A 15346-nucleotide genomic window follows, 5' to 3' on the forward strand; every position below is an offset into this window, starting at 1 on the left:
AAGACCTCAGTTTAAAACCTCATCCAAACAAAACAGCTGCAGTGGGAATGCAGCACTTCCCTGATCGTACATGAATGTCAGCCAGGTAATATGCAGAAATACTGGGCTTCCCATACAGTCGATTATAACCTCTAATAGGATTGGCAGCCATTAATGTTTTGAACATAAGCTCAGATACAGCAATGGCAACTTTGAAGCTCCAACCAAAAGCTAATAGATATAAAGCTTTCTAAATCTCAGCTTTTTACTTAGCAGTGGGTGTGGCCCAAGCACCTGATGGCGTAGGCCCTAATGCTATTCTCAAAAATCTAATAGGAAGGTAAAATCTACACAGATTAGACAGTTTTCCTGTCACTGCTCTTACCCTCTCTCCTTAATCTCCTCCTCTCTCGGGTATTTCCAACCTCCTCTGCCAAGGCTACTCCCTTCCCTGTCGTCTCTCAGATATTCCTCCATACACTGCTCTCACAAGTCTGGTCTGTCGACACTACTAAGAACCAAAATGGGGTCACCTTGAGAAAAAGGCTGGGAAGCACTGCGCTAGTTATATTACACGACCTTGTTTTAGTCAGCTACATTTTTGTGGCCTAAGGGCATTTACTTACCTAAACTGGATATCTAGATAACTACATAGCATGTGCAGGAGTAAAAAACACAGCACTGGTTTCACATCACACTTCCACATGATCTTCAATGATCTTGGAATACACAGTACATTACATCATGGCTGAGGGTTCAATGGCTAATCAAATAAATTTGGCAATAGAAGAGTCAGCAAATAGCATCAATAACATAACATGGACTTTAAAATACTACAGAATCAATAAATTGCTTGAAAATGATGTAATACATAAAGGACCCTTCACTTAGTATAACCACTTATGTCATCAACATATCCAAAAGCACTTCACAACCGAAAATTGAATTGAATTTATTGTCACGTGTACGGAGGCACAGTGAAAAGCTTTGTCTTGCGAGCAATACAGGCAGATCACAGAGTTAAAGAGCATAGATAAGTAAATAATTGGTAAACAATGGCAAAATAAAATACAGATACAGGCAAATGTTAAGCGTTTGAGTGTCCATTCAGTACTCTAACAACAAGAAGGTAGAAACTGTTTCGAAACTGGCTGGTGCGTGTGTTCTGGCTTCTGTACCTTCTCCCCGATGGTAGAGATTGTAGAAAAACATTGCCAGGGTGGGATGGATCTTTGAGAATGCTGGCGGCTTTCCTTGACAGTGGGCCTGTTAGATGGATTCTATAGATGGGAGGTTGGCCTTTGTGATTGTCCAGGCCGCGTTCACCACTCTCTGTAACCGTCTCCGATCTTGAATGATACAGTTGCCATACCAGGCAGTGATACATCCAGGCAGAATGCTCGCAATAGCACACTATAAAGGTTGGCAAGGGTATTCACCATCATGCCAAATTTTCTCAGCTGCCTGAGGAGGAAGAGACAGTGCATCCACATGAAGAGACCAAGGAATCTTGTTGTGGATGACCACTCCCAGGAGCTTGACATTCTCCCCTTGTTCCACCTCTGTGCTGTTAATGTGTAGAGGCATAAGGAATATATTGCCAAAAGTCAACAATGATTTCCTTGGTTTTTCTGGCATTGAGAGCTAGGTTGTTCTCAGTGCACCATTTTTCCAAGTCTTTCACCCCCTGTGTGTAGTTTGTTTTGTCGCCATCTGATTACTTTACCAAAACAATTACTTTTGAGGTCTAATCACTGTTATTACAGAAGTTATATACTTATATAGATATCTCCCTTTGCCACTATCTACAGAAGGTATCCTAGGCGAAAGTGAGGACTGCAGATTCTGAAGATCAGAGTCAAAATTAGAGTGGTGCTGGCAAAGTACAGCAGGTCAGGCAGCATCCGAGGAGCAGGAGCTCTTTTCCCCAATTGGGCAGGCCCGATTTTCCTGCTCCTCGGATGCTGCCTGACCTGCTATTCCAGCACCAGTTTAGAAGGTATCCTGCTTGTCTATATTGCCTGGCAGACTTTAGACTGATTTGAAAATTTACAGCCTGGTAAATACCATTCAAAAAGACTGTGAATAAAATGAATATGAGAGTTATTTAGTTCTAAAATGTTGCAGAACTCCTTTGAAAAAATATTAAGAAATATTTGTACCAGGATGAATAAGTTTGATGTTCCTGTGGCCACTTGGTCCAGTCAAATTAATTGTTCAAGTTAAGCTGGTTTATGACCTCCGAATATAAATCCATGATAAATTTAAAACTAAATCTTGAACAAAGATCTTTCATTTTTGTTACAATCACCAGACAATGACCTCAACCTCATTGACAAGTAAAAAACTAAGTCAATTGCGAGCAAATGCTACTCAATATTTCTGGTTGTAAAAACACTTGCTTATGGCAAGGGCAGCAAGAGAAATATTCTTCCTACTTTAAGCACAACAACAATACAGCATGACTGATGGAGACAAATATTCTAATTACAATTTCCAGCATAGGTTGATTTAACAAGATAAAAACAATGACTGCAGATGCTGGAAACCAGATTCTGATTTAGTGGTGCTGGAAGAGCACAGCAGTTCAGGCAGCATCCAAGGAGCAGCGAAATCGACGTTTCGGGCAAAAGCCCTTCATCAGGATTTAACAAGAGACAGATACAAGGTACAACTGTCATCAACAGTCTTTGTTGGACCCCATATGGAATAATGTTGCAATTATGGTTGTCAAATCATAAAGATACCTGTAAAACACATGAAAAAGTATACAGGTGGGCAATGGAAATGTTTTAGGCTTCTGGAATTTAATTTATAAAAAGGAACAATTAAGTAAGTTACTGAACAAAAAAAAAGTTCATTGAAAGGAGTGATCATAAGGAGGTAAAAGGTTACAACATAACTGCAACTGAATTTGAGCAAGATTTGATGATGACCTTAGAACCACTTTAATAACTTTTTATAGAACACTGACATATGGGATGTTTATATAATACACATGCTAACAGCAGCTGTTAACATACTTCAAGTTGATATGCAGTAATTTTCAAGTCAACAGATTCACAATTGTGGCATTACCACTTACAAGCTTCTTACCAGAAATTCAATGACTGACTTAGAAAGGCAGTAACAGGAAGGAAATCTCAAAGGAATGTGGTTTACCAGATAGGGCTACAATATTGCAATACTGGTTAATATCCAACCCATACTCCTATCAAGACTAACTCTGCTGTAGGAGAACAGAGCACTGAAATTACTCACTCAGGTTCTGAAATTCCCTCCCTGAATCTTTCCACCTCACCATCTCCCTGTCCTCTTTTGGGTTCTGTTAACTTTTTTTTGGACAACACTGTTATCTCCCTCTTTGGCTGACTGTCCATATTTGTCTCAGAACTCCTCTGTTGAGTACCTTTTGATGCTTGTTAAAGGCACAACATAAACAGAGTGTTTAACATATACTTTGTTTGACTGAAATCAATTCAATATCAATACTCAAAAATCAGATCACCATTTGCAAAACGTAATCAGCAAAAATAGTACAATTTTCATATATTGCCTTAATTGGGTGGATTAATTAGTTGCTTTTGTCTGACCAAACAGGTTGCTTTAAGACCCTGAGCTATTTCAATATCAGGCCTCATAAAAATTAAGATGCTGACTGCCTGCATAAAACATTCCATTGTTCTGATCTGGGAACATAAAATCCTTCAAGGCAGCTGATTCTGAAGGGCTTGGAGCAGTGACATTAAAAGGGAGGATAGCAAACATTCGACACAAAGAAATTGGGCAGTTCCTACTACTGGAGCCTTTTGTATAAGAGATATGGTAACATGAAGATGAAATTGGAAAGCTTTCGTACCCAAATTTACAAGCAACTATTGTGAAAATGAATACCAAAACCAGCTTCACTCATAGCAAAATCCTGCAGAAATGTCTGGAAACACAGAAGACTAGGCATGACTAATGTTAGACAAAATGACCTTCCATCAGAAACCACATGCAAAATATAACTTTTGAAGAAGGATCGGAGGTTCTAAGCAAAGGTCACTGGACCTGAAACGTTAACTCAGCTTTCTCTCCACAAATGCTGAGTTTATCCAGCAATTTCTGTTTTGGCTTTAGATTTCCAGCATCCACAGTTCTTTCAGTTCTTTGAAAATTTTTTGGACTGGAAATGTTAACTCTATTCTTATTTCCTCCAGATACCAACTGATGACTTTCACCAGATTATTTTTTTGTTTTGATTTCAAATCAGCAGTATTTTCTGTGATAAAATGGGAGCAATATTTAGCATTATTTGGACTTTGAATTTTAAAGAGAAATAGATCGGTGCTTTTCTGTTTTAAAAAGAAAAACCAGGCAGTAACAGGTACAACTGAAGTAAAGAGTTTCCAAGGCAATGTAACTTCAGTTAAGTGACTTGCTGGATATCTGTGGGGTTAATAGATTGAAAATTTACTGCTGCATTTAGGAAAAACAGATCTTAGGTAACTAGGTTTTGCTTTAGACATAACTTCAAAAATATCAGAAATTCAGTTCAGAAAGGACTACAGCTTACTCCTTGCAGGAGTTCAGGTTTTATTTCAGAAGAGAAAGGTTATTTTGTTTCTTTAAATTTGTGAAGCTTCCAAGCTGAAGGAGTTGGTATAGAAGTCTTCAAGTTGTCAGACCTGAAGACATGTTTAGGCCAACTGACTTAGAAAGAAAACTGTTCACACCAGGAAAGAAATTGTTAATCTGCCTCAACCAGAGAAGGAGACCTGAAAAGAGTCAATTAAGAAAGAAATTAAACAGTCGAGATAAGATGATAGTTCTCTGGAAGCTATGCATCTGTAATGGATATTGGCTCAAATTTTATTTTCTACTTGCATGGAGCTCTTTCTCAACTACCATTTATACAACATTTTTCCCCTTTCTGAGATAAACTAATGTTCTCTTGCCAAAGGACAGTTTCAGCCTTATGTGAAAGTATCTGTGCATGACCCACATTAACCAACTACAAAAGTTAAACTTATGATCTATCAAGCCAGATTTCATTCTGGGATCTGTGCCCAGTGTTACAATCAGCTGGAATCACATTTCTTTTTGTGTTTTGCTTAATTCACTGTCAATTCTTCCTCTTGCATAACCTCCTTGAAAAAAGTGTGCACTATTTTCTGTCTTACCTTGTTGATGTTCATTGCTGCTCATCTCCTATGCTGTATTCACTAAAATGTTTTCTCACAAATACCTTTCTTTTCAAAGCAAGTGTTTCAGTCTTCAGACCATCACAGGTTTTTCTTATTATAAATTAAGGATCAATTCAATAATATAAATTCCCATTTCTCAATATTTATTTTCCATATTTGGTAGGTAGAATGAAGAACTTGTAACAGTAACAACAGCAAAAATGAGAATGCTTTGAAGTTAGTTACTATGCCATCTGACTCCAGTGTGCATATAATCCTACTTACTTCCAACAGGAACTCCGGCTACCTATCCAAAATCTGAACAGGTGTTAAGTTCCAAGTCAGTGCAACTAATTTATTCGTGAGCAGTGTGTCCAGCTTTGGTTCCACACTTTAGGAAGGATTTGAAAGTATTGGAGAGAATGCACAAAAGATACACAAGAATTGTCCCAGGGATGAGATTTTTAATTATATAGTAGATTAGAGGGGTTGGAACTGTTCCTTTCGGAGAAGTGAAGGTTGAGAAGAGATTTGATAGAGGGGTTCAAGATTATGAGGGCTCTTGATGGAGTGGATTGAGAGGAACTGTTTCCGTTGCTATCAGGATTGAGAACAAGAGGAAATAGATTTAAGGTAATTGACAAAACAGCAATGGTGACACAAAGGAAATGTTTTCAGACAGCAAGTGGTTAGGATCTGAAACTGCCTGACATTGTGATGGAAGCAGTTTCAATTGAGGCGTTCAAGAGGGAATTGGATTGTTATCTAAGAGGGCAGGAAGTAAACTGCTTCCGAGACTGGTGCACACAAAGGGCTGAATAGCTTCCTTCTGTTGGGATAATTCTGAGAGTCTGTGATGAGGTTTATCTCAATGCTGCTCTAACCTCCGATACAAACTGGATGCAACTCGATGGATAGAAATGTCTGATGAAACTCTTATAAAAAAGTTATAGCTGTATAACAATGAATGAGTTATAAAATTGAATGGAAATTGACTTTCTTTAAAGATCTACATAACTTAATAGTATTTCCCATCTGTTTTTAATTACTTGAAAATATTTTGCAATAAGACATGCACTTATACTATGTCTGGTCCCCTTTGAAGACATTTACTCTAACTCAATTTAGTTCACAGTTTGGTCTGTCAAAATTTAAGAGAATCTTTTTGTTGCGGAGGTACATTCGGAGCACTTGCCTAACTAGGGAAGATTTACTACTGGATCTAGAAATGAGGAATAAGCCAGGTCACATAAAAGTGAGGGAACATCTCAGTAAAACAAAAACACCTCAATTAATTTGTTTTATCACAATAGATTTGTCGGAAATGAGCACACAAAGACAATCAGGGTAATCAATGGGAGAAAGCAGATGTTGAGGAGCTAAAACAATAAGAAAAATGAAATCAATAACAAATATTATCAAACCAACAATGCAAAGTTGCAGCAAAATAAAATTAAGCTGTATTCAATAAAGGCCATGAAAATATATTCTGCTTAAAATAGAAACAAACACTTTAAGAAACCAACATGATGGAATAAAGACATTCGGAATAAACGAAGGTAAAGAATGATGCTGAAGGTGGATAGCAGGGGAGACAATGATAAATGAGAAAGTAGAGAGATTTGGGAGCAAAGACAAAAAGAATTAAGAACGGCAAAGAATAACAAAAGAGTAAAATATTCCACTGCCACAAAGTCAAAGAAAGGGAAGCTGGGACGGGAATAAGGACACCAGATGATAGATAGGATAACCTGCTGCAAAGATGTAACATCTCTGAACAAGTTGATTAGAAAAATAGGATAAAAATCATGACAGTGAAATGACAGGAAAGTGAATAAGTACTCAGCTTCAGTATTTATCTGTGAAACAGATCAGGTAGATGAAAAATGGGAAGATGAGAGTCGTAATAATATTATTTAAAAGGTAAAGAGAAAATGTTTTAAAAACATATCCCTCCCACTCACCCCAGTATTCTTAGAGCCTGTTCCTTTCTTTGTAAAGCAATAAGAAAGCTGACTGCTAATATGTACCTATTGCCATTTGGAGATTTCTCCATCTGTTTTTAAAATGCAATAATCGAACCTCAGTCTTTTTTCATTCACACATTTTGTTGAATGTACATTATCCAATTGTTATCCATGATTGATGTAGCACTCAATAGCTATCAGTGTTAGAATCCCTCCGATTCTTTTGCTGAGAAAAAAGAAGTGCCATATCTACCGCCTCGATAAGAGCAAGAGTTTCTACTGCCTAACTTCTTACTATTTTCTGATCTTTTTAGCTTGCTAAGCTGAAAACTAACATTACTCTCCCTCTCTCAAAAGGAACATTATAGACACTTCTTCACTTGAGAACCCATCATAGAGATTTGTATAATAGCACCACCAAAACCAATAAATTTCATGATCATGGAATCTACTCATGATGACAATTTCAAACAATATTGGTTTAATCTTTTCAATATTTTGTTCACATGAATAATATTTTCCAAGTTGGGGTTCTCTTATTGTGCTCAGCCCAAAAGCCTCAAAATTAGCATCTGACATCAGCTTTGAGCGCCCAACCAATTCCAATGTCCAATGAGGCTTTGTAATTCTTTCATCTCAGTTTTGAAATCATTGCCACTTTTCATGAGGCCATTCTTTGGCTAACTGGAAAGGAGCTAACGTTTTATAAATAAAATTGCTGATACAAAGCAGAACTCAGTCCATTCTGCCAAAATTTCCAATCTCATGTACTTAAAAAGCTCAGAAGAAGCCTGACTTCCAATTTTGAATACTCCTTTAAGCCAATTCATGATAATGGTTTCACCCTACACAAAACAAATCATTTACATGCACCATAAAAGCACCTACAAGCTGCCGCTCATTACACCAGTAAAATCTCTGCTTTCAACTGGAAATACTCCAGCTTTAATAAATCAGCCTTTTCTGAGAAATACCAAACTCATTTAGGCCACATACACATTTATTTAATTTCCAGGTATCTCCACTGCACTTGGCAGCTTTTTTGGCGGACAAAGAGGTGCTTCCCTTGAAAGGGGATTCTCCTGTCTAAATGAAGCTGTAATACCAACGGGTTTATATTCCTAAGTATTTGTTGCTCACAAAGGCAAAAACATCTTAACTGGCTTTTTCTGCCTAGGCAAACTGACTAATATCTCAATCCCGCAATTTTTCTTCGAAATCTTGTGCCACTAACCTAGCTTTGGCCTCACAAGTCCCATCAGGAGACACATTCTTTCAATGCATATCCATCTGTGAGACAGGGTTGATTGTCCCTATCTGGCACCTCTGTGTAAACTCAAACTCTATCCAGCTTTGGAACTGTTGTTGTTATTAATTTGTCTAATTTTTCCATTGCCACTAAAAACTTCCCAATCCCACTGGCTTACATTTCTGGTGATATTCTAGTTATGTAGTATGTTTCCTGACCTCGTTTAGCTATGCCCTTTATCTCATTCTGTTCTGTTACCCTCTCCTGGCAATGGGATATTTTTGGCTCTTGCCTTACCATTAGCCAAGCTGTTCCAGAACATCAACATTGGCACCTAACCAAACAAGTGGAAAACTGTGGGTACATTCTGATTGTCCAAATAGAAAGCTTTGTCATTTTCATATCCCATTTTATTTACACTTTTTCCCATTGTTGTCCAACTTAATAAGTCTTTCACTGGATAATACATTGCTCCTATTAAAGTGATTTATGAAGAATTACTACTCTTTTTTAAAGATTTTAGTGGCATAATTTGCAAATCTGAAACATTTGATGAATTTGAGCACTCCACTTTGTGCTAACCCTTATTACTTAGAGTCTGGGTATCACTTTGGGCTGTCCATTCCACACACTGTAGACATACATCCACTGTACAACACTGCACAATGAAAGTTTCTGCCACCATGACATTCTTCACTGGACTGAAACTTCTTGTGATCAATACAACTCCCTCTCTTCAAAGTTTGTCTCTATCTTCTGTTATATGTTTAGTTTCAAATTACTTTATTGTACTAATTGGTACAGTTTGTGGTATAATGATATTTTGAATCACACAAAACGTCGAATTGACTATGTCCTAGGCGTTATTAGGGGGTCATTCTTTTATTCTAAGTGCCACATTCTTGTTTCTCAAAACTGTCTTTGTTTCTCTTTGCTAAAATTCTTCAATACTGTTGACCACAACCTGTATTTAACCTGTTAACAACGCGTCCTCTGTTTTCAGTCATGTAGCCAATTGCCACATTTGCTCAACGAACACTTCTATATAGGAATACTCCATGTAGAGCTACTGACATTTGCTCTAGCAGTCTGCGCTTATCTGGGAGTATAACTCATGCCAAAATGTGATGTATCTCTAAGCATGATACTTTAACAAAGTGTAATAACCTAAGTGCCAGCAGCTTGAGGAATATCCAAATAGTATTTCTGCAGTCTTCATATACTGAAAAATCAACTGAACTCAATCAAGTACACTTCCAAGGAACTTTATTCACTCTTTCCAAATTTGCAAAAAATCTGACCGTGCTAAAATCTAGTCAACATGCCTTTGTGCATGGGAAATCATGTCTCACAAACTTGATTAAGTTTTTTGAAGAAGTAGCAAAGAGGATTGATGAGGGCAGAGTGGTAGACATGATCTATATGGACTTCAATAAGGCATTCGACAAGATTCCCCATGGTAGACTAGTAGCAAGGTTAGAGCTCATGGAATACAGGGAGAACTAGCCATTTGGATACAGAAGTGGCTCAAAGATGGAAGACAGAGGGTGGTGGTGGACGGTTGTTTTTCAGACTGGAGGCCTGTGACCAATGGAGTGCTACAAGGATCGGCGCTGGGTGCACTACTTTTCATCATTTACGTAAATGATTTGGATATGAATATAGGACGTTCAGTTAGTAAGTTTGCAAATGATGCCAAAATTAGAGGTGGATGTGGACAGCGAAGAAGGTTTCCTCAGATTACATAGGGATCTTGATCAGATGGTCCAATGGGCTGAGAAGTGGCAGATGGAGTTTAATTCAGGTATATGCAAGCTGCTGCATTTTGGGAAAGCAATTCTTAGCAGGACTTATACACTTAATGGTAAAGTCCTAGGGAGTGCAGCTGAACAAAGAGACCTTGGAGTGCAGGTTCATAGCTCTGTGAAAGTGGAGTCGCACGTAGATAGGATAGTGAAGGCGGCGTTTGGTATGCTTTCCTTTGTTGTTAAAGTATGAAGTACAGGAGTTGGGAGGTCATGTTGCGACTGTGCAGGACATTGGTTAGGCCACTGTTGGAATATTGCGTCTCCTTCCTATTGAAAAGATATTGTGAAACTTGAAAGGGTTCAGAAAGGATTTACAAGGATGTTACCAGGGTTGGAGGATTTGAGAACTTGTCAAAAGCCTTACTGAAGTCCACAGATGACATCAACTGCACTACCCTCATCTACAAAACGTAGTCACCTCCTTGAAAAATTCAGAGCTGAAAATGTGTTGCTGGAAAAGCGCAGGTCAGGCAGCATCCAAGGTGCAGGAGAATCGATGTTTCGGGCAAGAGCCCTTCTTCAGGAATTCAGCATCCTTGGATGCTGCCTGACCTGCTGCGCTTTTCCAGCAACACATTTTCAGCTCTGATCTCTAGCATCTGCAGTCCTCACTTTCTCCTCCTTGAAAAATTCAATCAAATTTGTGAGAAATGATTTCTCCATTACAAAGCTAACCTTGATTAATCCTCACCTCCACAGAGGAAGATATATAAAACTCGCAAGAATACCAAGGGGCTAGCAAGAAAGCTGAACTAAAAGAAATTAGTACCATGAAGAAAGCAGTACTGGCTAAAAAAAAACCAGGCTGAAAGTCGATGAATCTTTTGCACCTGCTGTTATGCACCCGTGTACTGAAAGAGTTAGCTGTAGAAATAATAAGTTGATCATCATCTTCCAAAATCTTTGGTACTTATACATTGGAAGGCAGCCAATATGACATCACTGCTTAAGAGGAGGAGGAGAGAAAATGGGAACAACAGAACTGTCAGCCTTAAAATAAAAAAGGGGGGAACTACCAGAATCTATTATAAAGGATGTGATTACAGGACGCTTGGAACATCACAGTAGGATTGGGCAGAGTCAACATGAACATATGACGGAGGCATCATGTTTGATTTACCTCAGTTTTTGAAAATGTAAATAGCAAAACAGACAAGAGGCAAAAAGAAGTTCAGGTGGCATATTTTAATTTACAGAAGGCTTTTGAAACGATCCCATCCAGTGGTTAGCGAGCACAAATTAGAGTACACATGGGATTGGGGGTAATACACCAGCACAAGTAAGTTGACAGACAGCAAACAGATTAGGAATAAACAGGTAATTCTCAGGTTGGCAGGCTCTGACTATTAGAGTATCATACCTACCCAATAATTCACAATCTATATCCACGATTTAGACACAGGGACAAGGTGTTACATTTCTGATGATAAAAACTATAGGGTAATGAGTGTTTGAGGATGCAAAACAGCATCGAGAAGAATGGGCAAGAACATAGCTAATGGAATCCAATGAGGTAAAATGTAAGAAAAACAGAAACGTAAAATATGGTGAGAGTTAGAAAATGTTGATGCCTAAAGTGACTGATGTCATTGTTGAAGAGTCACTGCAAACCAACTCACAGGTGCAACAAGTAATTAGGAAGGCAAAAAGTGTGCTGGCCTTTATTGCAAGAGGTTGAGGCTCAAGGAAGAAAGAAACCTTGCAACAATTACAGTATCTAGAATCCTGGTGACCCCATACCTAGAGTGCTCTGTACACTTTGGATTCCTTACTTAAGGAAGGGTGTGCTTGCCATAAAGGAAGTGCATCAAGGTTCACCAAAGTGATTCCTGGGAAGGCAGAAAAGATTTCGGAGGCTGGGTCTATATTCCTTAGAGCTTAGGACAATGAGAACTGCTCTCTTTGCAGCATACAATATTTTTACAGGTGTGACAAGGTAGATGCACGAAGGCTATCTCTCAATGGAGTGTCTAGAACCAGCAGACAGACTCGAAATGAAAAGTAGGTCATTTAGGACTGAGATGAAGAGGAATTTCTTCAGAGAAGATGACAAGTCTTTGGGTTCTCTATATCAGCAGACTGTGGAGGTTCAGCAGCCAAGTACATTGAAGGCAGAACAATAGATTTCTGTACATTTCTGAGAACAGGGATTGGAATGCCATTCAAACTTAAGGCTAAGTTCCCCTTCCCATTACAATCTTGATTTATTTAAAAATGTGTCCATACTATTTTTTACATATTTAAAAACACTGGAAGCATAATAATTATTGAAAGAACAAATTTAAAATGAGAATGTCAGCAAAATAATTGACATTTCATTTTGGAAATTTATCTCCAATGCAGGGCAAAAATGAAGAGAAACACATTAATAAGCTTTAACATGGATAAGAATAATCTCAATACATTTGCAGCTTCTCCTTAGTACTGACGCAAACAGAATGGATTATTTGCTGTTAACCCTCATGTACCTACGTGTGGAAGACAATAGTGCAGGAAAAAAAGACTAAGACATGACTCCAGCCATTTTGCATTCAACATCCATTAGTGAGCGAACAGTTGAAGGAAGCTCACACCTGAATAAAAGGTTTATTTTTAAAGACAAAGTAACAACAATGCAGAAGCAATGCAGTAACATTTTTCTGCTCACTACACTAGGCTCACTTCCATCACTTCTCGATATCGTCAATGTAAGTGAACACCTAGGGTTGCTAGTTATGGAGCAACAAACAGAAGAAAGTTCAAAAGGTCAGGAAGAAGATTTGTAGTATAATTTATAGGCCATATTTGTTCTTTCATATACTTACAGGATTCCATGGACACTTCTGCTATTGTCTTTATTTATTTTTGCACCCACACAATTGGAAATTCATTATTAGAGGGATTTGAAAGCAAAGCATAAATAAAGGAATACCAAATACATGAAACTGCACAAGAAGCACTCTATCCCCAGCACAAACACATCAACATTTACAGGTTACAGGAGAATACTTAGTTTCAGTAGATATGTACAGCACCCCAACTCCAAAGGCAAATTGTGACAAGATATGTAGGGGAGCCTGTGTTACCATTATGCTAAGTAGCACTTCCAATGTATCCTAATGACAAGGTATCATACTTTCCACAACATTATATTGAAGAAAACATGCCAGAGTGATCAAACAAAATATGATGCACAAACAATATTTGCAGGTATTATAATGGCTGCCTGTCAGCAACTGAAAAATGAGAGATTAGTCAGCAGAAAGACAGACTCAGCTGTTGCACCTCTTCTACAGTTAACTGAAGGTAGTCATCTGTGACCTTTATGCATGCCTTCCCTTGTTGGCTAACAGTGTTGTGATGAATCTAATGGGAGTGGTGTTGTGGGTAATTAGAGAACAACCCACTCGGCTTTGGCATCTGTCAAGATACAATCCGTCAGGGAAGGATCACGTCCGAGACAGCTTTCATTCATGCACATATGGGACTTCCTTTCACTATGTTGTTCATCAATTTTAATCTCAATTTTTCACTTGGGTCCCAAAGTCTTGCGCACTGTACAACTGTGTTCGGCTTTGCAACCATGCCAATGTCATTTACAGCTCTGATTTCAAGTATCTACCTTTCAGTGAACTCTTTCCAATATCTCCTTTCTTGCACTCCTACTTTCTTTATAAATGAAGAACGTGGAGTTATTTTGCTACATTAAAAAGGCGCTATGTAAATGCACGTTTTTTTAAAAAGAAAGATTCTGACAAGGTTTGTAACGATTCTTACCCATTTTGAGTTGGCTCACCACAGTTTAAGCCTCTAAATGAACAGTGCAATTTCAAGTCAAGAGGAAGCGTTGCACACTGAAGAAACAGCTAAACATTTCTAATGCACCGTTAGATTGTATGCATAAAAATAAAAGGACGCTATTTATGGATGCAACCCACCCCAGCCTGTGTTGTCTTATTCAGCGCACGATTTCACAAGCAAGGTCGCTCTCCAGAAAATATCTCATGACTATGCTTGAAAATCTCAGCACGATCTAAAATCGCCTTTAATCTGTAACCCTGGGAGGGCGGGCACAGCATAAACGTTTCAGACGCTGCTTTGTAAGATTGTAATTTTTTTTTTGGGGGGGGGGGGGGGAGAGAAGAGAGAGAAAGACCTGTTATTCATGTGCTAAATCCATCACGAACGTATTCACAATGGAAAGAAAGAAGTTCTGGAAGAGCCCTGCCTCAGTCGTTAGCACAACAACGTTTATGCAAAAACCAGAAAGCATTGGCTGACATCGATAACGCTGACTTGCATTTCTGGTTTTGTCCCCCAACGTCCTGCAGATTGGCTCGGTACAGGACATCTGCAGTGAGCGCTGTACGCAGCAACGCAACGCTGGGGTTAACTGCTGCACAACGATATCGAGCGGGTATTCCCCTCCTGCAGTTCTGCCATGGAAAGCTTTCCCATTTTAAAGAACGGTTTTGCTTATTGCTGACATTGTTGCAGTCTGATGCAGACGAGCCACAGCCGGCCTTGCAGACAACTGAAAGCTTCCTCACCCCACAAGCTTTCATTATGAGTGCTTTTTTTTGGTTTCAACAGTACCAACAAAAAAGGCTTCTTTATTCTCAAATGTGTATTTTTAAAGATTTGTGCAATAAAGGCAGACGCACTCACCCCGAGGACTAGGTTCCTCGACGTACAGAGGCGTTGTAGGAGTGACATTGCCAGAGTTATTTCCTGAGAGCAGCGGAGAGCGTTCATCCAGCCCTTTATCAGCCATGACTGCAGCCCCGGGCCGCAGAGCAGAGAATGAAATCAGAGAGGGAGAGAGAGGAACTCTTCACCAAGCGGGGAGGAGCTTGGTTAAGTCACGAGGAGAAAAGAACAGGATTTGCAGAGATCAGAGGAATGGACAGGGGGAAAGAGTGTAGCTTGGAACAAAAGGGAAGCTCACATATTTGTTGCAGGAAGAGACCATTCGGCCCATTCTGTCTATCAGCGCTGCGCAAGCCTTTCCTTTTCATAATGATCCACATCCGTCATGAATACCTCCAGGGAACCTGCCCCCACCACACACTCAGGCAACATATTCCACATTTTGAACACTTATGCCAATGATTCTCTCCCTGTCTCCATTACTTCTTTTGTCAATTACATTAAATCTGCATCTCCTCACTCTCAATTGTTCTGCCTGTCGAAACA

The 15346-nt window shown here is 38.9% G+C and overlaps 1 protein-coding gene across 1 annotated transcript in view; it reads right to left on the bottom strand.

Annotated features, from left to right (window-relative positions):
• Positions 1-14943, bottom strand: part of pip4p2 (phosphatidylinositol-4,5-bisphosphate 4-phosphatase 2) — an 87196-nt gene extending 72253 nt beyond the window's left edge. The window contains exon 1 of the mRNA XM_043688103.2: positions 14819-14943. Coding sequence (XP_043544038.1) covers positions 14819-14924 — 106 coding nt within the window. The 5' untranslated portion in view covers positions 14925-14943. The remainder of the gene's footprint in view (positions 1-14818) is intronic.
• Between the last annotated feature and the right edge of the window lie 403 nt (positions 14944-15346).

This window comes from Chiloscyllium plagiosum, unplaced genomic scaffold (genome assembly GCF_037043375.1).
Source record: "Chiloscyllium plagiosum isolate Xiang-an unplaced genomic scaffold, Cpla_swu_hap1 HiC_scaffold_4, whole genome shotgun sequence".
NCBI lineage: Eukaryota > Metazoa > Chordata > Chondrichthyes > Orectolobiformes > Hemiscylliidae > Chiloscyllium > Chiloscyllium plagiosum.